We start from the raw sequence: 25,658 nt of genomic DNA on the forward strand, positions 1-25,658 counted from the left end.
AAAGAGCAGCATCAGTGGCATGGTGTGGATGGAAATAGTTCATAACAGGTGGCGAGAAAGCAAGGAAAACTGTTCCTAGACAATCCTTTTCAGAAATTAAATAGAATGGCAAGAAAAGAGGCTAGAGGACCACGGCTGAAAGCTGATGTAGGATCAAAGTGAGGCTCTTTGTTCAGAAGAAGCATAACCTTGGGTGTCACTTAAAAATAAATAATCAGCAATTTTACAGTACTGTAGCTGCCCATTTGCTTGTCCTCTCCCAAGAGGCTGCAGGCCCCATGGCATAGGGAGTGTATCTTGTTCACTGTTCTTTTCTGACCTATCACAGTGACTTGAATATACTAAGTCACTCAATAGATATTTCTTGAAGAAATCAACTATTAATAAAATATATGATAAAAATTGGAGGCAGGAGAGGCTTCGTTTTTCTCTGAAAAATTGCTTGCAAACAGGAACAGGATTTTCTCTAGGCACAGCACAGTAGGCCCTGAAGACCTGCTGCTGCTGGATGGCCAGGCCTGGCATGTGGGCTGAGCCATCGCTTCCCCACCTGCAGTAGTCCCTCAGTCACCTGGTCACTGCAGGCTAGTCTTGTTGCTACTTGGTGAAGTCAGGTGATTAAGAGTTCTGGGATCTCATCTGAGCTCTGTTGAGGAATTGCTGCTACCTATTCTATTTTTAAATTCGAAAACTAATATGATCCTACAATCTAATTCTTTCATATAATTACTGAAACCAAATCAAAGCTCCAAGGAGATTATTTACTGCAAAGCAATGACGCTCCAGGGTGCCTTCAGGCAAACTCCAACACAGCAATCTATTCAACCTACGGTATTTGGGGAACAGTAGGCTCTCTCCTTCCCCCTTTTAAAAGCAAATGAACAATTTCACTATCCATCAATCCCATAACAGAGGCCAGCAAAACATAAGTAGCTACTTGCAGCACATTCCCTTAAAAGGTTCTACACAGATGTTGATTTTCCTGAAAAAACAAACCAAACAAATCTCAGCCTGGACATTGACTGGCTGTTTGACTTGGCAGGTCTTCACTCTCTGCTCACAAGAAAGGACTGACTCCTACCGGTTCCACGTTTCTTCTTTCTCTGTAAGTTTGGCTGTAATTTAGTGAGTCCTAATGATTAAAAACAATTCTATTATTTCCAAGAATTGCTGCCTTAGTCTCAGGAGGCCAGTTCTTCTATGAAGATCTAAGCTTGTGAATTTATATTATGAACCTGTTGGACAGGTGATTAATATAGCAGACACAAGATTCCAGAGCAGGTATGTATATGTGAATAAATATAATGATAATGCTAATAGTAGTTAACATTTATTGAGTGCTTATAGTGTGCCTGACTTTGAGCTAAGGTCTTTATCACAATATTTCATTTAATTTTTTAACAACCCTATGGGATAAATGTCATTATCATCCCCATTTTTCAGTTGGTGAATTTGAGGCTTTTAGAGATTAAGTCACCCAAGGTCCCGGAGAGAGTAAAATGATGGAGGTAGAATTTGAAAACCTAACAGTTTGACACTAGTGCTCAACCTCTTTTATAAAATTCCACATCAGTGTTTATTGGTTTCATATTTAAATACCGGAAAGGACTTATAGTTACCACTTCTTAGAAGTTCAGGTGAACAGGGTTGGAAGAGGAGGAGATGGGAACACTTAACTAAAATGAGGTTGAAAGGTAACCTCTGAATTTCAGCTGATGTGTTTTTCCCTGTTTCAATTACCAGGAATAATCAGGAGAGGGTTGTAAAATGCGTTTTAAAGTGCTCCTATGTGAAAATCACCTGGAGAAACTGTTTCATCAGCAAAAGGAAAAAGATGCTGATGCTTCAAGTGAAGGACTGAAGTTCAGATTTTAGAGCCCCAGCTGCACTCTCACCATTTCTCATCCCCTCTTTCTTTTGGGGCCACATGTCATGTGGGCTGTCTGAATAAGGGTTATGTCACCCACAACAGAGGACTGCACAGTCTGATACAGTTAGACCACTCCTGCCTTATTTGAATAGAATGTTTTCTTTTCTTCTTTTTTTTTTTTTTTTTTTTTACTTTATTTTCTTTGATACAGCATCAATTTTAAATCTTACATTTTGGCTATGGGCAACGTGGAAACAGCTGTGCAGACAAGGCAGGGAAGAGGAGAGTCCCTGCAGGTACACGCTTTGTTTCATGGCTGAATTGCTACCAAAACAGTCCTGGACACAGTGCCCTCAAATTATTTTTCTCTGAAAATGATTTTTCCAGTTAGTTCTGTACGTTAGTTACAGAGTCCTATATTATTTTCCCCATAGGGCTTTCCTGCTTATGATTCCTAAACAAGCTGATAAAAACTCCATTTTCTCCACAGGAGTAGTTAAGTTGCTGAGGCTTTCGCTTACCGTAATTACTTCCTGAAATATGCAGTGGTCAATTTTTCCTGAATATTTTTACATTAAATTGGGCACCCAAAACTTGGTCCTAGATATTTTCAGGTGGTAAAGCAGACTCCTGGCTCGAAAGAGCTGATTGGTTTCTATCACTTGCTTTCTGTATTGGCTTCTTATTGATTCGATTTAAGAAAATCTCTCTCCCATTTAAAAATGTAGAACTCCATGTGAAAACCGGGATTTCTTATGTCCTGGAGAATATAGCAACATTTACTAAAAGAAATCACTATTTCACTCCTCAACTAAGAACTTCAGGAATTGGGGCAGGTAAGGAGAACGGTCTTGGCAATGTCAGTTTGATGAGAAATGAATTAATTCGATTATTTTCGTGGTGTGGATCAATAGTAGTCGGCCTCCACAGAGGCCCCTGGCCTGAAGGCAGCTGGATAATCAATAGGCTCACACAGAGGCGGCTCTCCTCTCTAGCAGCCTCTCTCATCTTTTCTGGGCGGGCTCTTCACGCCTGTGTAATTCTAATTTATGTCAACTAGAAATCAAAGAAATTCCAAGAGGCTTTGGTCATAGGACATTAGGGTGGACCTTTCACAATCTATTTATGTCTGTTCCTTAAGTAATGTGGCCCCCACAGCCCTCCAGGCGCCTCTACTGGCCAAGGAGGAAAAAAAACCTCCCAGCAGAAGGGTAGCCATCTGCTCCGGGCCATGGCAGAGGCGTGGGGTTAGGTAAACCGAGGCACACTTTCTCCTCCCCATCTATAACTATGCAGGGACATAAGAACCAAGCATTTTAAGCAAAATGCTTTGCCAAGAGTGGCTCCCTCAATAACGCTCTTTAATGATACCCCAGACGCTGGCATTTTCAAATCAAATGAACAGTGTATAAAATTAGTTCTGCATGAAGTTAAAAAAAAAATAGAAAGTGAAAGGGAGCTTTTAAAAGCTCCAGCATTTCTCCATCCAACTGCTTTTCACAAGGGTTTGGCATTTGAGAATTGCTACGTTTATGATGTTATTCACTGCTCATAATTCAGGCCTGCGTCTCCAAACTTCTGTATTAACACACACTGCAGAGGTTTCCACCACGACACTTTACCACCGAGGCCTCGCAAACTAGCCAGGCTGCCTCTGGTGAGGGCTGTTTTTCTGCCAGTGCCAGGCCATGGTGCCTCCTCCCTTCTCATCAACCTTGTCACCCCAAACATTTTTCATTAACCTTGAACACTGCATTTCCATTTGTCCTACAGCTTTCTCATGATTTTTTTTTGGTCCTTTATAGTTTTGTTCTCCATCCAAACTGCCTTATAAGAAATGAAGAAAATATAATACAATTACAAGAAACAGATCTATAGAGAATCTAGAATTCACTGAAGTCACGAAAAACATTTCTATGACCAAAGCTTCTGTTTATGATTGCGGAAAACAGAGTGAACATACTGCTCTTATTAGAGAGTTCCGTTGATTACACAAGTATTTTTAACTAAATCACCAAATAAATGTGAGTTAAGTTGATAGGTGATTTCGGGTCAACTCTAATTCCCAAGGTCAAGTAAGCCTTTGAACAGTCTTTAAGGATATAAGCTCACCCCAATTCATCAAAGCCGTCTCACACAGCGTTTTCTTCTCTTGGTTCTTACAATGCACTAAAGTTTAGGAGATTAAGTGGCGTCAGCTTCAAAACCCTCTAACATGCTTATCCATCCAGCAATCAGAAAAGCTACTCAAACAGGGGCTTCCTAATGCACTTCCTGACTTTACAACTGCATGGGGAATGCTGCATTGTTGAATGACTGGAGGACTCCTCCCCAGGAATCACCAATGTTGCAGCCAAACATATTTACTGCAGTTTCGCTTAGCCCTTGTTTGACAATCCAAGTACATGTTGCTTTCATCTGCAACGAATATGTTTAACTTTTCTCATTTGTTCTCTGATAACCTCCCAAGAGAGATGGGGGGTGGGGGTCATGGGGGGAAAACACTGTTTTCCTACAACAAATACAATGCATTTTGTTATTCTTGCAATACCTCAAAAGCTGAAATGAGGAAAAAAGCATCAGTTTGGTAAAGTATTAAATATAAGCGGCCCTCAATAAACTGACTGTGAAAGAACATGCAACTAGAATGTTCTTTCTCAGAACCACAGGATCACAGAATACCAGTGCAAGGACACACAGACTTCACAAACCACATCTCTCTCCAGTGCAGGGATCCCACTGATGCCATTCCTGGCCAAGGAATTTACTGAGTAGATGTTGAGGTTCCCTGTGCCCTCCATTGGCGCCATTGGTGTGCAGAAACACAGAGGAGAACTCTAATGGGTTTTATTAGTGGTTAGCAGATTTGGTTAAGGTAGGGAGAAAAGTGACAGGGCCAAATTAATTTTGTTCTTTAATGCTTTGCTGGCACAGATGATCATAGACAGACAAGAGATGGTGTATCTTCTTCTCCATTCCCTAATCATAGTTTTTCTGTTTCCTGTTTCTATTCTTATTTTCACCTTTATTTGTCTTGTTACTTTCTGTTTCCCTAAGTACTTGAACAGTCTTATCTTCAACTCACCCTTTTCTCCCACTGCAAATCTTTCTGCATCCCTGTGCTGGAGTAGATGGTTAATAAATTCATTCCAAATACTGAGTGTCCTACAGAGGCATTAGTTTTCCATTGCAGAGGTGTGTAGAAAGTATAATTACTAACATCTTTATATAAAAAATAATCTCAATTTTAAATTTAGTTGAGGAAAAAGCACAAAGGCAAAGCATTCTCTAATTTGAGTTTTTTTTTTTTCCTTTCTTTCTAATTTTCTTTCAAAATTGAATAGCAGGCAATACAATTTTTTTTTTCTCATTGGGAAATTCCACTATCACAGCACGGGTTAATATAATGATATTGATGATAAGAATAATCAGTAACAGATCATTTTATATATAATAGACATTATTCTAAGTGCTTTACATATGTTAACTCATTTACATGCTCATAATTCTACAAGATAGGTACTAGTATCCTCATTTTGCAAATGAGGAAACAAGCACTGAGAGGTTAGTAACTGCCCATGGTGACACAACTAGTAAGTGCAAAACCCAGATCTGAACCTGAACTCTGGCTCCACAGACTATACCCTTGCTACTAATTTCTTTTCTTTGCTACTCAAATCTTCCTTTGAATCTTGATGGTAACTTAAAATCTGGAGATGGATGGCATCATACAAAATCTGAAAACTGAATAGCTACTTTAAATTTCCATCCAACTAAACCAACAAGCAGGCTTTTCTGTGCAAGCCTTTACTTGTGCTTTGTGTGTGGTTTGGAACTGTCTTCCATCCTCACAGAGCCTCTCGTATTTGGCTCTGAGCTGCTTTAAGTCTGAGGAAGCCAGACAGCAAGGCTGGGTCCAGCATCTCCCTGGGCTGTGCTGCAGCAGGCTCTGACCAGACGGCATCATGCTGGAGCCAATGGGTTCTCAGAGTGGCTCTCTGGTTAGAGAAAGGATTCAGAGGCAGCCCAGGGAAAGGGCTAAAACCCTTAGGGATACAGCTAATCTGTACAGTGTCTCTATTTAATTTTGGACTAATTTGCATTTGGGTAGAAAATAACCCATTTCTTAACTAAAAATCAGCAAAATGCTGGTCAGCAAATATGTCGGGAATAATATTCTCCTGTAGTAACTGTAACATACAACTTCTACAGTGTATCTCTGAAGATGGAGCCGATCTTAACCATCTAAAGATTACAGATTAGAAATACGGCAATTTCTGAGAATCGTTGTGGACACATATGCATGAATGCTTACATTTTGGTAGCTTTAGTTAGACAGCATTCACGTGGCAGCTTCTGCTGGAAGCTGAGGAGTTCTGCTGTCATTGATTCCTGTTTCTAGAGCACTCTGCCTATGGTGGACCCTTTAACTTGTCTTAAAAGAAGTCATTTTAAAGTGGCAGGGTTAGCAGCAGCATTAGGTTGGTTAGTAGAAAGATTTGTGGGAGACTTACAAGCCCTGGGTCTCAGTGCTGTTGCTTAGTTACAAAGTAAGTCGCTTCCGGGCTGGGCTGAGAATATATAACAACATTTCTCTAAACATAACTAACTGGCAAAGGTCTAGTATAAGCTGGAATTCTAAAGTGTTTGGAGAAAAGAATTACTCAATTAACAAAAAATGACAAAGGACACAAGGGCTTTGGGCCATACTTCATTTGCCCCCAGATTTGCTACATTTAGAAAATGCATGCCCTTTGAATGGCAAGTCTATTTAGTTTCACATTATTTTGCTAGATTTGTTCCTAATCACCATTTATAAAAGTAGCACACATGTGTAAATTAGTACAAGATGGCGGCACTTTCTGAGCAAGTGTCTGAACTGGACCTTTTCTAAGGAAGCAGTCCCTGTGGCCAGAGAACGCCCCCTGGGTTGTGCCAGTAGCACTGGATACAGACTCCAAAGACCCGGCGTGAAGTCTTGCCAGAGTATCCCTGGGCCACTGACTGGTCTTTCTGAGCCTCCATTTTCTCCACTTCACAATGCAAATAACTATTTCTTAGACTTGTTATAAGAAAAACATGGAATAAATAAAGAAGAAAACATCTGTGGAGTGCCTGGTGTCTAGCATAGGTTTTTTTTTTTTTTGGTTTTTTGTTTGTTCGTTTGGGACTCGGTCTTGCTCTGTCACCCAGGCTGGGGTGGTGTGGCGCAATCACGGCTCACTGCAACCTCGGCCTCTTGAGCTCAGGGATCCTCCCACCTTAGCTTCCCTAGTAGCTGGGACTACAGGTGTGTGGCATGATGCCTGGCTAATTTTTTTTTTTTTTTTTTTGGTAGAGACAGAGTGTTTTGCCTTGTTGCCCAGGCTGGTCTCAAACTCCTGGGCTCAAGTGATCCTTCTGCCTTGGCTTCCCAATATGCTGGGATTACAGGTGTCAGTATAGATTTTTATTATCTGTTTTCTCAGTCTTCAAAGGGTCCCACATTAAATGCTGCACCATTTCCTAAACTCATGCTCACATCGCTGGTCAGCTCCACAGGCCTTCCGCCAGGACCTCTGGAATCACTTCTTATCACGTGCTAGGAGTGGCATCTGATGTATGGGGAGATGCAAATTCCCACATACCCCCTCACTGGCCCTTTCTTGTTCCCGAGTGGCCAGAATACATAGATGTTCAGTAGCAAAATTACACACTTGTGAAAAACCAATTTGGCACTGTTCTTTCCACCTTTACTGTTACTGGAAACTTGAAACACAGAATATAATTTTACGGTTAGACCCTGAAAATTGCAGTTTGTCATGTAACCTTTTACATTTTGGTCCATGGACTTATAAATAGGATGCCAAACTCTAAGTTGACTCTATATATATGATTACTTTTTCTTTCTGCTTAAGCACAGAATTATTAAGTGGGGAAATGCAAAGATAATCCCAGATTAGTTTACAAAAGCAGGCGAACAATGCATAGCTATAATTGTGTATATATATATATAATGTATATATAATATAGAATATATGGGGGTGGGGATAGAGAAGGAGAGGATACGACATCAAGCTATTAACTATACTGATATGTAGAAAGCAAACAACTTGATAGTCAACTCTTACTTTATCACATCTCATCAGCCCCAAATATCTCAGAGACTTGCTGCTCTGTGCAATCAGGGTGGCTCCTTGGTCTGTAATTTCCTTACACCATCCAACATCCACAGTCTCTATTGTCATGCTGTACCGCCCAATGGCTATCAGTGCTGCAAGAAGGGACAGAGAGAAAGCATTAACGTTAGCAGTGTAAGGGAGCTCTATCTTATTATGACTATTCATCTCATTTCCTCACTAAATTTGTTCCTGAAATTTTGTGTGTAAATGAATGTTTTATAAACTAAATTAAATTTGAAATGCTTTACGAAAGCTTCCCTATGACAAACCCTTTTGCAAAGTGAATAATCATTCCATAATTTCCCTTTCATTGGACACAACCTTTTATCAGTTTTATTCATTACAAGGTTACCTGTGCTTTCAAACATGCAGCTCTGCAGAAGGATAACATTAAAATGAATTACAGATACAACGTTTAAGAAAACCCAAGTAATAATTTTACCCAAGATAACTTTAATTTTTTTTTTCAAGAAAAACCCATGTAAACACCGTTTTGAGGAGTGTTATACTGCATGTGAATGTCTTTACCAATTGGCATAATTTTTTCCATCTGCTCATGACCTATAAAATGTAAAAGTATAAAATACTTTTCACATTAGTACTTCTTGGGACTGTTAGGAATTAAGAGTACATCATACATACAGCTGATTTTAACTGGTGCCATGCTAGAGTTCAGTAAAGGGAATGCATTTGTTATGGTGAATTTCCTCATCCTATCAGAAGTCTTCCTTCTATTAACATATAAAATGAAGCCTGTCATCTGTAAACCATGAGAGTATCTGTAGTCTTCTTAGCTGTTTAGCATTGTACCACCACTAAAGTGCAGACTCTTATCCCACAATCTATGACGTGCACTACTAATCACTGCAAAGCCCCACAGCCCATTACCCCATCAGAGTGACCAGTTGGTGAATGTGGCTCTTTTCTACCGACTTTGATAGATGTGCCCACCTCTATATTTATGGAGCAGAAAAACAAATTTCAATACTCCAGCACCAGTTTATGGTGCATTGGTTTGTGAATGAAAACCCTGAAAACAGTGCCACAAATATCAAAAAGAAAAGAGAAATGGTTTTCTGATAATTTCCTCCTTCTAAGATAGCATAAGTTGATTTCTGTGACAATAAAGGTGAATGATAGTTCCCAAAATGTGTTGACTAGATGGATAGAGTTAAGTACTCATGTTAACAAATGTTTACTCCTACAGCTCACAGAAGAGAATATTTGGAAAAGTCTTTCTTTGCTAATTACCTCAGTTTTTTTTTTTTTTTTTTTTGTTTTTTACTAGAAAACTCATGTCTGTACATTCCAGTAGGAAAGCACTCAAAGGAGCCAGATATTTAATGTTTATACAAACAGCAATCATGACCCCAGTATTTTCCAGTGAAAATACAATAGAGAGAATTTTTTTTTAAAGTTCTTTATGTACCAGTTTGTTAATGTTTTCATCTTTGTGCATGCTGTTTTGATATTTAAAGTTTTCCAAGGGATTTGGGGATTTGCCAACTACTAAAAGTTTGCAGAAATGGTCTGAATACTATCTTTGTGTAGAAGGAGCAACATCCCAGGTTAATTTTGGTGTCTCTGATCTAAGAAAATTGTTCTCTCTGGTACCATCATAACTTTCATTGCTTATGATATCCTGAAGATCTGCTAAGAAAAATGAAGTAGGGGATACATAAAATAAATCCCTTTTAATACAAAGTACTCAAACTATAATTTCCAAAGATGACAAAGCACCACTTGCAGGATGGCCTGAGGTTGGTAGATTTTGTGAAGTTGTTTCATTGAGGTCTGAGGCTAGAACACGAAAGCCCTGTACTATCCAGAAAAGCCCTGACTGTCACAGCCTGCTTTATAAGCAGATAAAGCGTCAATAGCTATTGATTCTGGGTGGTAAAATTACTGATGTTTGGAGGCTTTTCTTCTGACTTAGCACTATTTACTGAAGTTAGAATGAAACTTTATTATTTCTTTTTTTTTTTTTTTGAGAGGGAGTCTCGCTCTGTTGCCCAGGCTGGAGTGCAGTGGCTGGATCTCGGCTCACTGCAAGCTCCGCCTCCCAGGTTCACGCCATTCTCCTGCCTCAGCCTCCCGAGTAGCTGGGACTACAGGCGCCCGCCACCTCGCCCGGCTAGTTTTTTGTATTTTTTAGTAGAGACGGGGTTTCACTGTGTTAGCCAGGATGAGAAACTTTATTATTTCTTAACTCATTCAATTATTTAATAACCACCTCATGAGCTCTAGAGCATTTTTGCCAACATTTATTGACTACACTCCATGTGCCAGGCCCTTGGCTAAGAATTTCAGGTGGATTATCTGATTTATTACTAACTGCAACCCTGTTAAGTCTTACTGTTATTTCCACTTTAATAATCAGGAAATGGAGTCACAGAGAGATTGAATAACTTTCCTAGTGTCACAAGATAGTAAGTTGGGGAGTGGATTTTAAGTTGGGAGCCAGCTCCCAGCAGAACCATGGGGCAAGGCAACTGGAAGTTCTCACAGGCCATGCCACCAGTGGTGGAAGTGCAGTGTGACATCCTGGGCCTATGCTGGTTACTAGGAATATAAGATTCATGGAGCTCAGAGGCCAGGTGAGTGGAGGTGGGGGGTGGGGGTGAGGTGGGGTAGAAATGAGGAACAGCCCAGTAAACAGTCACAATCCAAGGCTCACCCCCTCTCTCTTCCCTTTTCCAACTCCTTACCTTTCAGATCTCAGGTCAAAAGTCAACTTCTCAGAACTGATCACCCTAGCATTTTATTGCTATTGGGAATGTTATTATTTGTTTACTTCTTTGTGGCTCACTCCCTCAGTAGAATGACAGCTCCTATTCACTGCTGTGTGCCCAGCACCCAACACATGCCTCATACAGAGGAGGTTCTTAAAAATATCCATTGACTACAGCAACTACTATAACAGAGGCATGCTAAGGGGGCATAACAGCCCCCTCATGCTTCAGGGAAATGGGGATATGTCAGAAGCCCTCACAGAACAGTTGAGTTAGGTCTTGAAGGATGAATAAGGGTTTTCCAGATAAACAAAGGAACAAGGATAGGTATGTTGGGCAAAGGAAACAGCATGTGTGAAAGTAGAGAGATGAGAAAGGACAAGTGAGCTGCAGGTATTTTACGTGGCTGAAGTAAAAACAAGTACAAGAAAGTGGGAAGACTCATTTCAGAGAGATTTATTCAGTGATTAATGGGGGTGGTATAAGACACACAGAGTAACAAAACCAAGCAGAGTCCTTAATGTCATGAAGTTTATAGTCTAGCAGAAGAGACAGATGTGAAACAAATAAACATAAAAGTAAACATAACTCTAAATTGTGACAAGTGCTCTGAAGGAAATGGACTGACCACTGTAGGATAGAATAACATTTAGCTGGGGGCTTCAGGGAGGGTCTCTCTGATAAAGTTACTCTTAATTCTTCCAACAGGTCTGCAGAACGATAACCATTTCAGAGGTAAGAAAAGAGAGGTTCAATAGCTCACCAAGGCCCAAAATCTAATAAAGTGGCAGAACTGGCGTGCAAACTAAGGCTGGTTGTTTGGCCAGTGCTTATTCTGTTACAGCAGCAGCACTTAGGGTGGGAGTAGGGCCCTGCACATGGTCAGAATGGATCTGGCCTGAGGCAATCTTCTGATTCCAAAATATACAGCACGTAATTTGCCTCTCTCTGACTATATCATGTCCTTGGACAGTTTTTCATTGTTGTTTCACAGGTAGCTATAAAACCTGTAGTGTGGTCTAGTCTCAAGTTCGGTTCTAGCTCTACTACCTAGCAGATATTTGACATCGGGATCACATTTCACTTTTCTGAGTCTCAGCGTCCTTACCTGGACAATGGGGAGGTTGACTGTATGCCCTGTCTACTTCATGAGGTTGGTTTGTGGCTCAAGTGAGATAATAGATGTAAGGGACTTTGCACTACATAAATGTCGTAATTTATTTGATATTTCCCCAATCCATCCTACAGTTGAGTAGTTGCTATAAAATGAAAAGACTTGAAAGAATTTTGAAAAATAAAAAACTCTGGGCAAATGATAGATTATATAAATACTTAGTCATTATGTCACTGCTAGAGTTCTTGAACTGCCTACTCTCTATCAGTGATCATAAAATTCTAGTCTGCACCTGGGATGATAGGGCTGTAAATGTAATGTATCATTACTACCTTCATTAGAGGCTGTTGACACATTACAATGGTATTTATTGAACCTTGAAAAGGGATAAATTATGCAAGACTAATTCCTAACTCCAATGCAATTTTAATATACTTTTTAATGTGCTAAGTGCAACTAATGAAGAAAGTTAAATTTTAAAAAAGGTACACAAATTAAAAGCTGTAGTTCAGTAACTTGTGTGTTGATGAAGGATATACATTAACCCCCAATAGTCATCCCCATAGGCATACAAATGACAGACAGAGTGATTAAAAGACTTAAGCACACATGCACTTAATTTTGACCAAGAAATTCCATTTCTAGGATTCTACTCAGACAATATACCTCTAATAGTACAAAATTACTTCAATATATACAAGTTTATTTATTGGAGCACTGATTGTAATTGCAAAATAATGGTAACAGCCTAAATATCCATAAATAGGAGAGTGGTCGAATAACTATGCTATATCCACACAACTGAATAATACTATGCCACTCTAAAAATATGAATAAGGAAAATCCCTAGGAATTAATTTGGAATGATTTTCAAATCATTAAGTAAAACAAAAGCAGAGGTCAAAAGAGTTTATATGATGTGCTACCACCCTTCATAAAAGCATAAGGGAATATAATAAAATACGTATTAATCTGCTCATCTGTGCACAAGTAACAGGAGAAGCATAAACCAGAAACCACAAAATACTGTGTGACTATAAAGGTTGGTAAAAAATAAAGAAGCAGGCATGAGATGTGGGGGTGGGGTTGTGAGGAAGAAGAGATAGAAGAGATACTTCTTGTAATAGCTCTTTTTATATAACTTCAACTCTCTGAACCATAGCAATGCTTTACACACTTCTCAAAGTAAAAAAAAAATGTGTAAGAATCCAAAGAGGAATACAAACAGTAACAAATGAACTCAAATAAACAGCATAACCCAGATGAATAATACAACTATGGCAAAGGGGATAGGAATTAAAAATGAATTTAAGTCACTTTGGAAATATGATCTTGACTGTATATTACAAGAGGAAAACCAAAAAGAATTGTGAGCAAACAAATACTATACTATAGTAAGTAAATTTATTTGTCACAGGAGTATGAGTTAGGAATTTAGTAACTACTCTGTGTAATCTAGGATTGCAAATAATGACAGCTAGTATTTTCACTCTTCGAGAAAGAAGTTACAAATAAGAAAATAGGAGAGACACACACATACACAGATACCGAGGTAGCTATAGAAGTAATAAGTATTGTGTATGTGTATTCCTGGATTAGTGTACATATATATATTTCCTAGCTCTTTCTGCTGGGAGGGACTGGGGGCAATGGCACCCTAGCAGCACTCAGATCTTTATTTCCAAATATCATTCTCCAATGAAAGGAATCAGAGCTTTGTAGAGAAATGGCTGATTTCAGGAGTGGAGCAGGGAAGGTACAAGATGAGTCTGGAACATCTAGTGATGTCAGAAAAAGAAGAGCTTTTAAAAGAATGGGGGCATTTCAAAAGGACACAGGATCCAATCAGAAGAAGCTGCCAGTGACCAAAGCTGGAACAATCTGAGCATCAAAATAAATAATGATAGTATGGATTATAGTTCATAAAATAAGTATCCACAAGTCCATACTGATACAAATAGTCAGATAAATATAAACATATTAACATCACATGTACTCCCTGATCACTTCTACAATATTATTGCCAAGATGAATAATTTCAATGTACTTATAAGAAAACACCACACAAATCCAAAATGAAAAGCATTCTACGAATTAATTAACTAGCACTCATCAAAAAGGCCAAAGTAATGAAATAAAAAAAAAAAAAAGGACAAGGAACTGTTGCAAATTGGAGGAAACTAGGATGACATGACAATTAAACACGATGTGGGGTTCTGGGTTGGATCCTGGAAGAGACAAATCAGGAAAAACTAGTTAAATTTAAATAAGACTTGTAGTTCACTTAATTGTTTCATGTTAATTTCATGGCTTTGATAAGTGTATTGTGGTTATAGAGGTTGTTAAAGTTAGAGGTAGCTAGGTGAAGAGTTATATGTAAACTCTACTATTTTTGCAACTTTTCTGTAATTCGAAAATGATTTCAAAACAAGGAGTAAAAAAAGTATGGACAAGCTAACAATAGATAACAAGTGAATGAATTAAGTAGAGGACTAACATTTTCTAAGTGTGACAACATTTTCACAATGGAACATCGGATATATAAATGTGAGGACTAAAAATACATTTCCTCCTCATAGAAGGAAGATTAGTCATACAAGTGCATTAACAAGCGACCTGCATGTGCCACTTTGTCCTTTCCAGTTCTATCTTCTGCTATGGATCTATGTACCTGTAATAAAATCAGAAGAAAAGCCCTAGTGCTTGAAAGAATTAGGGTTAAAATTTAACAGTAGGATTAACATCTTTCATGTAATACTTCGATAAAAGCCATTTGCAAAGAAATTTCTTGGCACGGTTACAAAGAGATAAATATGAAATGTGCTCTTCTTTGTAGAAGACACAGAAGCTCCAAAAACAAAGAAATGACACTTTCAGAATCATTTATTGCGTTGATGGTCCCTGCGAAGGCTCCCTCCACCCCGCAGGGACTACAGGGATGATTCCTAACTCAGGCTGCTCAGGAGAATCACAGGTGCCTATTCAAAGTACAGATACCTGAGTCCCACCCCTGGAGAATCTGATTCAGGAGAAGCTACAAAAGTTTCTGTGATCCTGATGTGCAGCTAGGGCTGAGAACCACTGAAAGAGAATAACCTACAGCTTGGGCAAAGTCAGTCAAGTGAAAACAAAAGAGCTTCCTTTTAAGGATATAAATAGCTAATGTGTTCTGACACTTTAAAACAATTTGATCTCTCAAACGGTAGTTACTTTTGTATATAATCCAATACTTTTAAATCTCTTTACTTCTAGTTTATGTCCTTTCCATCCACTTTTGTGCATTATTATATTCTTCCTATTTTCTATAGTAAACTGCACACTGACCACACTCTAAAACATTTTTTCAAGATCGTTCTTTTTTTGCAACATTTTGTAAACATTTTCCTTTTCTTCATTGTACTTATTTTATATTTCTAATGTAGCGCTTACCAGAATTTGTTTCATGTTAAAATTATTTGTCAACATGTCTGTCTTCCCCATTAGATTGTAAAATCTTTGAAGCAGTGAATACAGAGTGTGTTTTATCTAGGACCTCTGAATGTCTGAAAATCAAGTGTCACTCATTTTTCATAGTTTTAATTAACTTTCTGGAAGCATAACTAACTGTAGAAAGTTGTACATGTCTGAAGGTACACTTTGATGAATTTTAGCAAAGTTCACACAGCTGTGTGACAGTTTCTAGGCTGAAAACAGAGCAACTCCAGCACGCCTGCGGTCTTTCGTCCCCACTTCAGTCACTTCTATTCTCCCAACAAGGATAATCATGATCTTGACTTCCAATCACACACATTACCATTCCTGTTTTGAACTTGATATAGAGTCAAACACCAAACATTCTTCTGGGTTTTTAGCTGCCCATTACGCATGTGAGATCCATCCACGTTGTTATGTATACTGGTAGTGTTATTCATTTCTCAATGCTGTATAATATTTCATTCTGCTAGACATCTGGGTGGATTCCACCTTGGGGCTATTACAGATAATGCTGCTGTGAACATTCGCATACATGTCTTTGTGTGGACATATGTTTTCATTTCACTTGGGTAATTATCTATGAGTGGAATTTGTGGGTCACATGGTAAGTGTATGTTTAACTTTATAAAGAACTGCTAAAGTGTTTTCCCAAAGTGGCTGTACCATTTCACATTGCCACCAGTATGTATGCAAGGTTCCAGTTTCCCTTGCATTCTTGGTACTTGATAATGTGTCTCTCTTGGATTACAGCCATTCCAGTGAGTAGATAGTAGTACCTTCTCGTGAGTTTTAATTTCCATTTCCCTAAAGATTAATGATATTGTATTACCTTTATCATGGTGTCATACTTTAAAATAATTCTAGCAGAGTGCCTCTACCCTTGTAATACTTAGTAGATATCTATTAAATAAAATTAATGATGGGAAGGCACATAATTTTTCTGTTATTAGACTACAGCAAAGAATAGCTTTCTAAACACCAGATAATTTCCCATGTAATCTGAAGACATGAAGCTTAAGTAAATTCAGGGAAAAATAAGGTTATAGAAAATGTTGCAAATGCTCAATTGTTTGTGAAAATTTCAAAGATGGTGGAGTATTTTTTATTTAGAAACTTTGAATCTCTGAAAATCAAGTGGAAAAATACAAATAATAAAAATGATTGCCCATCAACGGTCGATAACATTAGAGACTAAAAATTTGAATTGTGCTAGCATTTTCAAGCAGCTGCATGCAGGGGCATTCATTTTATATAACTCTGCTTATTGAATTCAGAATAGCAACACTCAGGTATTGTCTGACTCACAAAGGGAGCAAGCTGGCTGTGGCCCCTGACCTTTCTGGGTAGAGGCTCTCCTGCCCTGTAACTCCTGAAACAGTAATGCAAGACTTATTTATAGGTTGCATCTGCTTTCCTTCCTATGAGATGAACAAGTTGGTGAAAAAGTCAGTTCAAGTGAAGAATTTTTTAAACAAATGTGTTTTAAGCATCAGCAGCAAGGATAAGCATTTACCCATTGTCCCTTATTTATTTTTATTTTGAAAACAGAAAGACACAAATTTGATTGAGTATGTAGAAATGATTCCTATTATGTGACTTCCAAAAATGTCATAAACAAGGGGCATATTTAGAACCTATATTTAACAGGAACCTGATCCACTGCTCTGGTTTTCAGTGGTGCTGTATTTGGTGGGAACCAACCCTTTGAGTAGAATGTTAGGTTCCCCTGACAATCCCCTATTAAATTTTAAAATTAAAGATGAGGAAGAAAAAGAACCTTACAACTCTAACATTAGCTGAGAACCTAAAGTCCCTGGTTCAATGATTCTTTTTTATTCCAGCCTGCATAAATACATATATTACTCATCAAAGAATTATGCATCCTTTTCAAAATCCTGACATTACATTAGATTTCCTCACTTGATGAGAAATGAATTCTGAGTTTAAATATGTTAGTTTGCAGAGATAGAAAAGTACGTTAGTGTCTCTGTCATATATCTGCCTTGTCCAGCTCTCTAAACTGAGTTTTTCAGATCACTGTAAAGACAGAGTATCAGTTTTAAGCAGGTCTCAGATTAAAAAAAAATTGAAGCTGGGCATGGTGGTTCATGCCTGCAATCCCTGTACTTTGGGGGGCCAAGGCAGGCAGATTGCTTGAGGCCCGTAGTTCGAGACCAGCCTGGGCAACATGGCAAAACTTCGTCTCTACAAAAAATAAAAAAGAAATAAGCTGGGTATGGTGATGTACACCTGTGGTCCCAACTATTGGGGAGGCTGAGGCGGGAGGATTGCTTGGGCCTGGGACGTGGAGGTTGCATTGAGCCAAGATCACGCCACTATACTCCAGCCTGGGAGACAGAGCGAGACCTTGTCTTAAGAAAAAAAAAAATTGTCTGACCTAGTGTGCATCAGAGTAGGATGTGATTTCAGTGAACGCCACTTAAAAGACACCAAGGTTGGTGAAAACACACATGTTGTCAGACTGACCAATAAACATTGTGAAAGTATTCTGATAGTGAAGCAAAGGAAACTGGAGGAAAAGGGAAGAACATGGGGGATAATGGCAGAGTGAATAGATTATCTTTTCTTTTATTCGACAAATACAAATTGAGTACCCACTATGTGTCAGGTGAATGTTTCAGTGGTTGGGGATAAAAAGATCAAATTCCTGGTCTTGGGGAGCTTGTATTCTGGATACAAATAAATAAGTAGAATATATACTTTGTCAGATGGCAATAATTCTTTGGAGAAAAATAAAGCAGGGACCAGGATGAGAGTGTTGAGGTTTTAATGAAGTCTGCTAGAGAAGGCCTCACAAAGAAAGTGACATTTGACCAAAACCTGAAGTGCTGGGGTAGTAAGCCATAAAGATATCTGCGGGAAAGGATTTCCATGCAGAGAAAACCCCGTGCCAAGGCCATGAGGTAGGAAGACTGCTGGCTTGTTCCAAAACGATGGAGTGCCATTAAGATGAGATCAGGGAGTTAATGGAAAAGAGGGTGGAAAAATAACCGCGTAGGCCATTTTAAACAATATTGGCTTTCACTCTAAATAAAACGGGAATTGACCGAAATATTTGGGACACAGGAGTGATATAATTTAAGTTAAAATTTCAACGAATTGCTCCAGCTTCTGGATTGAGAACAGACTGTAAGGAGGTAAGAACAGAAGCAGGAAGACCAATAAGGAGGCCATCGCAATTATCCAAGCAAGAAGTGATAATGGATTGGCCTAGGGCTGCATAATAGAGATGGAGAGAAGGGGTTGAATTTTGAATCGATTTTAAAGATAGGACCAACAGCATATGCTCATAGATTGAATGTGGAGTGAGAAAAAGAGGACTCAAGGATGTAAAAAGAAAAAAAAAATTTCTTGGCTCTTAGATTTTGAAGGAAATTTCTTACATGGAATTTTACATAGTTGCTCTTTGTGTCCTTGTATGTCTAAGTGTCCTTGGATTGGTAGGAATACACTGATTTCTACTGGATGTAAACTCCACTGAGGGGGCAAAGACCACTCTTATTAATCTTTGCATCATCATTGTCTAGATGAGTCTTTCTTATTATTCAATATCTATTTGTTTAAATAGAGATACTGTTTAACTTACAATGGGGTTATGTCCCAATAAACCCATCGTAAGTTTAAAATGTCATAAGTTGAAAGTGCATCTAATATACCCAACCTACAGAACATCATAACTTAGCCTAGCCCATCTTAAATGTGCTCAGACACTTACATCAGCCTACAGTTGGGCAAAATCATCTAACACAAAGCCCATTTTATAATAAAGTTATTGAATATCTCATATAATTTATTGAATACTATACTGAAAGGAAAAAACAAAATGGTTGGTTGAGAACTCTAAGTACCATCTCTACTGAATGTGTATTGCTTTTACACCATCATAAAATTGAAAAATCATAACTCAAACTAACGTAAGCTAGGGACTGTGTATGTGTACATATTAGTTATCACAATTATAAGCACTTAGGGGAAAAATCAGAAAGGGGTCTTGTTCATTGGTCTAGAGTTCACACTTATTCTTTTATTCAAAAAGTATTTATTGGGTAGCTACAAATATGTCAATCACTGTGATGACTGTCACTGAAATGTCTTTGCTAGGGGGAGATTACAGGTAATACATATTTTTCCTTACATGTTTGTGTATTTAAAATTTTTCAACATTATGCATGCTTTATTTTTACAAAGTAAAAAGAAAAACATTTTTAAAAGGCTTCTACTGAATAGATCACTTAATTTTCCCAGAGTAAAACTAAGAACTTGACATTTCCTACAGTGAGTTTTCTCTCTAATTCAGTGCTCCCCAAGGCAAACAAACCTATTTACTGGTGCCAAAATCCAACACCTAAAATCATGTAAAATTATGTGGGGAAAAAAAGTATACAGCTATTTACAAACTAAAACTAAACACGGAAGATGTAGCACAATTGTTTCTCCCTAACTGCAACCAGTACAGTTGGAACTCAGAGGCAGTTGTCTGGAATGTGGATTAGCGTAGATATTTGCAATGATTTTTGCTATGGGCATTTCTTCCATAAGAAAGGCAAAGGAAATAAAAACATGAAATTCAAAACATTTCCAGTTTTGATAGTTTAGTAGAGAACTAGATTAGAATACAGCAAATAATAATTTTTCTATATTGTTTTCGATTTTCTCTATTATCTTCTCATCAATGGCCCCTTCCATTCCCAGTTTGCTGTCTCATATACCTGTCTATCTCTCAAGTCCAGCAATTATTTCAATCCAAAACTCCAGCAATGGGACTTGCGGGTATCATTGTCAGGGTTAGGAACTAATGAAAAAGTAGGGGACACAATCAAAGGAATGGGAAGTAGAAAAAGAAAGCACAAGAGGGAGTAACAAAACAGGGAGGGAAAGGAAACATGGAGAGAAAAAAGTTGAGGTGCATAGAATAAGCAGGATGGATGATACAGAAGGGAGAGGCCCGGTTCTGGTTCTGCTCATCTGGGAGCTTAAACCATGCACACAAGCACACTGCTCACATGTGTACACACACACATATATATACACCAATATACACACACATTTATCCCTAGGCCCTAACCCACAGGCAGATTTAGCACGAAGCTAATGAAGGCTGAGCTTCAGGGTTTATCACTTACATGGACCTATACCTTAGAAGGCCCTAGAAGTGTGTTCACATGGTAATATGTTTTGGAAAGTCTGTAAAAACAAGATAGTGTTGTATTCTTTTTCTTACAGAGAGCTTTCATATTGTATATAATCCTCAGGCACTACAAAATCCTGAATCTGTCCCTGACCCAACCAACAATATTCTGATTCCAGTGGGTTTGAGGATAAATGCTGTCTTTTTTTTTTCCTTAAATGTCACCAAGTGATTTTGATACATAGCTAGCTTTGGAAATCACTGACGAAGGACTACAGACTGATCAGTTTAATGAGTCTCTGACACCTAGGTGGTATTTCTTTCTGGAGTTTTGCCACCATTGATTGCGACATAAACCATATAACACTATGCAGTTTGGAAAAAGCTGACAATTGGCAACATTCACTTCCACATTGCAGTGATGAATCACATAACCCTCTGTGCCGAGTAATTAACTATCCATTTGTATGTACTGGCTCTAGCAATATAGTTCTTTCCAACGAGGAAGGAAGGGAATTTGGACATAACATTAACAGTTGTTAATACCAAGCAAATAGAGTAAATTGGATTTATTAAAAAGAGTATGTGTGTGGATTTTTCCCTAGGAGTTGATATAATTTGTCTAGCTTTCTAATTATAGCTGGGACAGAAAATGGCTGAACCCAAAGACCTCTCACGGTATCTAATAAACTTTTACTTACAGGGAGAACATTTCTTGGGTAGGAGAATGACAAATAATTTACTAAGCTTTTCCTGAAAGATAGCTAAAGGTGTTTCACCTATATCCAGCTGATGAATTAGCTTTAGCTAATAATCAGTGTCATGAGACAGGGAAGAAGCAGCCTGTAATTACTTTGAAAGGAATGAAGGAACAGATCTGATAAAGAAACTAAATCAGCTAATTCCTCTAGTGGCATACTGAGTGGGAGAGAAGCTTACTTTACTGCAAGTTTTAAAGTGAGGCAAAGATGGGGGACATCAGTGGTTTTTACCTGCCTGGCATCAATTCTCATTTTCTCACAAGAAACTCTCAATTTTCCTTTCCATAGGATGTGGTTTAGGGCATATGATCCAAGATTCCCTGCCTTCTTTAGGCCAGGGGTAGGCATATGTCCCAAACCTGACTAACCATTCTCAGTTGCAAATAATCTGAATCCTGCCTGCAATGACTTAAGAAGAAAACCATCTGGAGCTGATCCACCCTGGAGGACATTATATATAAATCTCACTCTTACAGATAATTATACATGTGTGGAGATTTATACATAAATCTCATTCACATATATAATTACACATGCTTTTAAAAATGTATTTGTTTTTACATAAATTTAATCAAAATAGAATTGCAACTATAAGAATCACAGATTTTCAGCTATTTCTTTACCATAAAATACAATAATTTAAAAAATAATTTACATCAATTGAGACAAAACTTTACGGAACCTTTAATAATTCAGAGTCATTTAAAAAATTCTGCACTTTAAATTTAGATAGAATCTATTAGGAATCAGTTCTAGGAAAGATGAGAAAACTGGCAAGCACTTGTCCCTTTTCCCTCCTCCTCCTTTTATTTTTGTTAGCTATATTATTATTTTTACATTGTCAGGTTTTAATGTTTCTGTCTTCTTTTGTAACCACAATTCTCATGATTGTTTTCCTCTGGTTCTATACTTAGCATACGATTATCCACAATTTTTTAAAGCTCTTGAGATCTTTATTGTGATTAATCTCTGGTGGCTAGATACCACCTTTAAGCATTTTTTTTTTTAAAAAGAAATATTCATAATATATTCCCTAAGTTCTTGTACGCTTGAGGAAGACTGGTACCCTCATGCTTGGGGAAGAACAACATGGCTAAATACTGAATTTTGGGATCATCCTTAATTTTACCTTCGAGGCTTTATAGATAGGTGCATCAGTTTGCTGTGAAGAAGCCTAAGTCTAACATGGTTTCTTACCCTTCTTATGTATCTAGCTTTTAATGTCTGAAGCTATATTCTTCCTTTGTATCCTAGGTCAATACCTTTATCAGGACATGTTTTCACTGTTCTGTAGCAATGTATTTAACTGGAACGTCACAGGCTCTTTTAATTTTTATAGATTCAAAACCCTTTAGACACAAGATCCACAAACGTCACTCCTGTTCTGTTGGTCTCATTTCACTCCCCATCCCCACTTTTCTACAAATGGTGCTCTCAAATAAAATGCAAGTTAATAGGACTGTAAGTGATCCTATGTGTGTTCCTTTCAGATTGTTTCTTCTTTGATTGACAGGGGTTAGTTATCTGTCAGGAATACGGGAAAGTGATTAATGAGCTAGAGCTGTCTGTGTGTCCAGTGTTGTTACCAAAAATATATTATTTCCTTTATGCAGGCACACTTGTCCTCTCAGATTTCTATGTTCAAGAGGTTACATGGTATTAATAACAATGATTTAGGTCGTTTTTGTGTTGAATTCTGGCACTTTCTCTCTGTCATCCTCTTTTGCCCCCTTCACTTCTGGCAATCTCCTCCTTTTGGAGGCAGGGTGACAGACAATGTAGATGGCTCATCAACATGGTCTGTCCATTGGAACCCTCCTCCCTGACATTTTTGGAATGTGAAACTGGGACTCTTCAAAGACATTCCCACCTCTTCAGGGACTGGTATACTACTGGAGATTCATGACTGTAAAAAAAGAATTGCTGAATATGCCTTTCTGGATGGGGATACTCACTTTCATGTTAACCAGAAGTATCCTGCATCATTATTTTGTTTAAGAATTATGAAGTTAAAGAGGGTCAATAATGTTGAGAAATAAATTATGCAAAGAACTATTAAACTTTAGGTTAATTTGACTAATATTTGTTGTATGATTACTTCATGCAAAATAACAAAGGAGATTAAAAAAAAAGATGAGTAAAAGAGAGTCCTTGTCTTCACTTTCAGTGTGGCAGGAGAATAAATAAAATAGAAGATATTTATATTACTATGACTGTGCAAGTACTGTTCACTGCAGAGCCAATTAGAAGGTATTGTGAGCATCCACTTAAAACACTGTGACACTAATCATCTCCACGTGAGCAGTACATCTCTCCAGTAAATTGCATATCAGAGTAAAAAGTGATCTCTTGCAGTTCTTGTATATTTTAATGCAATACTGTAAACCTGGAATAACATTATGGGACACAAACAACATGCAACTAGTGATGCTGGAAATGCTCCCAAGAAGCAGAGAAAAGCCATGACATTACAAGAAAAAGTTGAATTGCTTGATACATACTATAGACTGAGGTCTGCAGCTGCAGTTGCCCGCCATATCAGAATAAATGAATTCAATGTAAAGATCATCGAAAATAAGAAAAGAGAATTTGTGAAGCTGCTATTGCAGCTAGGCCAGCAGGCATGAAAATTTGGCTTTTTTTTTTTTTGGTGAAATTCTGTACCTTTTTAATCTCGTATTGAAAATATAGCTTTTATGTGGGTATAGGATTACTATAAGAGAGGCATACCTACAGACTTTAGTATAATTTAAGAAAAAAATGAAGTCATTACAGTAAATGACAAATTAAAGCAAAAGGAAGATGAAGGATCTAAACGTGGTGAATTTAATGCCAGCAAAGGATGGTTTGATAATTTTAGAAAGTGGTTTGGCTTAAAAAATACCAAGATAATAACAGAAGCAGCTTCTGTCAACCAAGAGATAGCAGAGTTCCCAGATGTCATTAAGAAAATCATAGCAGAGAAAGGATATCTGTCTGAACAGATTTTTAATGTAGATGAAAGTGCCCTATTCTGGAAAAAAATGCCACAAAAAACATTTATTAGTAAGGAAAAGAAGCAAGCACTAAGATTTAAGGCAGGAAGGGATAGGCTAACTATGTTTTGTGCAAATGTAGTTGAATTCATGATCAAGATTGCCCTTATCTATAAAGCTGCTAACCCATGAGCCTTGAAAGGAAAAGATGAATACCAGCTGCCAGTCTTTTGGTTGTACAGCAAGAAAGCCTGGATAATGACAACCTTTTTCTGGACTGGATCCTTGGATGCTTTGTCCCTGAAGTCAAGAAGCACCCTGCCAGGAAGAAACTGCCTTTTAAAGTTCTTTTGATATTGGACAATGCCCCTGGCCACACAGAACTCCATGAGTTTAACACCAAAGGCATCAAAATGTCTACTTGCCTCCAAATGCAATGTCTCTAATTCAACCTCCAGATCAGGAAATTGCAAGGACCTTTAAGGCTCATTACACATGGTACTTTTTGAAAAGAATGATCAATGCTGTGAAAGAGAACCCAGACAGAACATGTAAGTCTGGAAGCATGACATCATTGAAGATGCCATTCTTATTTTTTTTTAATATATATATATGTATATAGTTGTGAAAACAATCAGTGCTGGAGAAAACTGTCCAGATGTGCATGACTTCACAGGATTTATGACAGAGCCAATCAAGAAAATCATGAATGAAATTGTGGACATGATTTAAAAAAAAAAAAAAGAAAGAAAAGAAAAGAAAAAGAAGGTGAGGGGTAGAGGATTTCAAGATGAGGATCTGATCTTCAGGAAATTCAAGAACTAATAGACACTACACCAGAGCGATTAACAGAAGATGACTTGATGAAGATAAGTATTTCTGAACTAGTGCCAGAAGATGAGGATGAAGATGTAGAAGAAGCTGTGAAAGAAAGCAAATTGACATCAGACAATCTGGCAGAAGGGTTCCCATTACTCAAGATGGTTTTGGACTTTTTTTTTTCCTTATGACTTGGACCCTTCTACGAAGTGGGCACTGAAACTAAAGCAAATGGTGGAAGAAGAATTGGTACCATAGAGATACACTTTTATTGAAAAAGGAAAATAGATGAAAATTATGCTGTATTTCTGTAAAGTTACACTGAGTGTAGCTGCGTCTCCTGCGTCCTCTTCTTCCTTTGCCACCCCTAAGACAGAAAGACCAGCCCCTCCTCCTAAGTCTACTCAATGTGAAGATGATGAGAATGATGACCTTTATGATGATCCACTTCCACTTAATGAATAATAAATACATTTGCTCTTCCTTATGATTTTCTTATTAATTTTTTATTATTATATTTTACAGGTTTGTTACATGTTATACCATGTGCCATAGTGGTTTGCTGCACCCATTAACCCGTCATCTACATCAAGTATTTCTCCT

General features: G+C 37.9%; 1 protein-coding gene across 1 annotated transcript in view; it reads right to left on the bottom strand.

Annotated features, from left to right (window-relative positions):
* The window catches only part of FBXL17 (F-box and leucine rich repeat protein 17), a 545,014-nt gene that overhangs the window by 14,722 nt on the left and 504,634 nt on the right, over positions 1 to 25,658 (bottom strand). Inside the window, exon 8 of the mRNA XM_015140531.3 lies at positions 7,981 to 8,123. Within this exon, the coding sequence (XP_014996017.3) occupies positions 7,981 to 8,123 (143 nt within the window). The remainder of the gene's footprint in view (positions 1 to 7,980; positions 8,124 to 25,658) is intronic.

Source organism: Macaca mulatta, chromosome 6 (assembly GCF_049350105.2).
Source record: "Macaca mulatta isolate MMU2019108-1 chromosome 6, T2T-MMU8v2.0, whole genome shotgun sequence".
In the NCBI taxonomy this organism is placed as follows: domain Eukaryota; kingdom Metazoa; phylum Chordata; class Mammalia; order Primates; family Cercopithecidae; genus Macaca; species Macaca mulatta.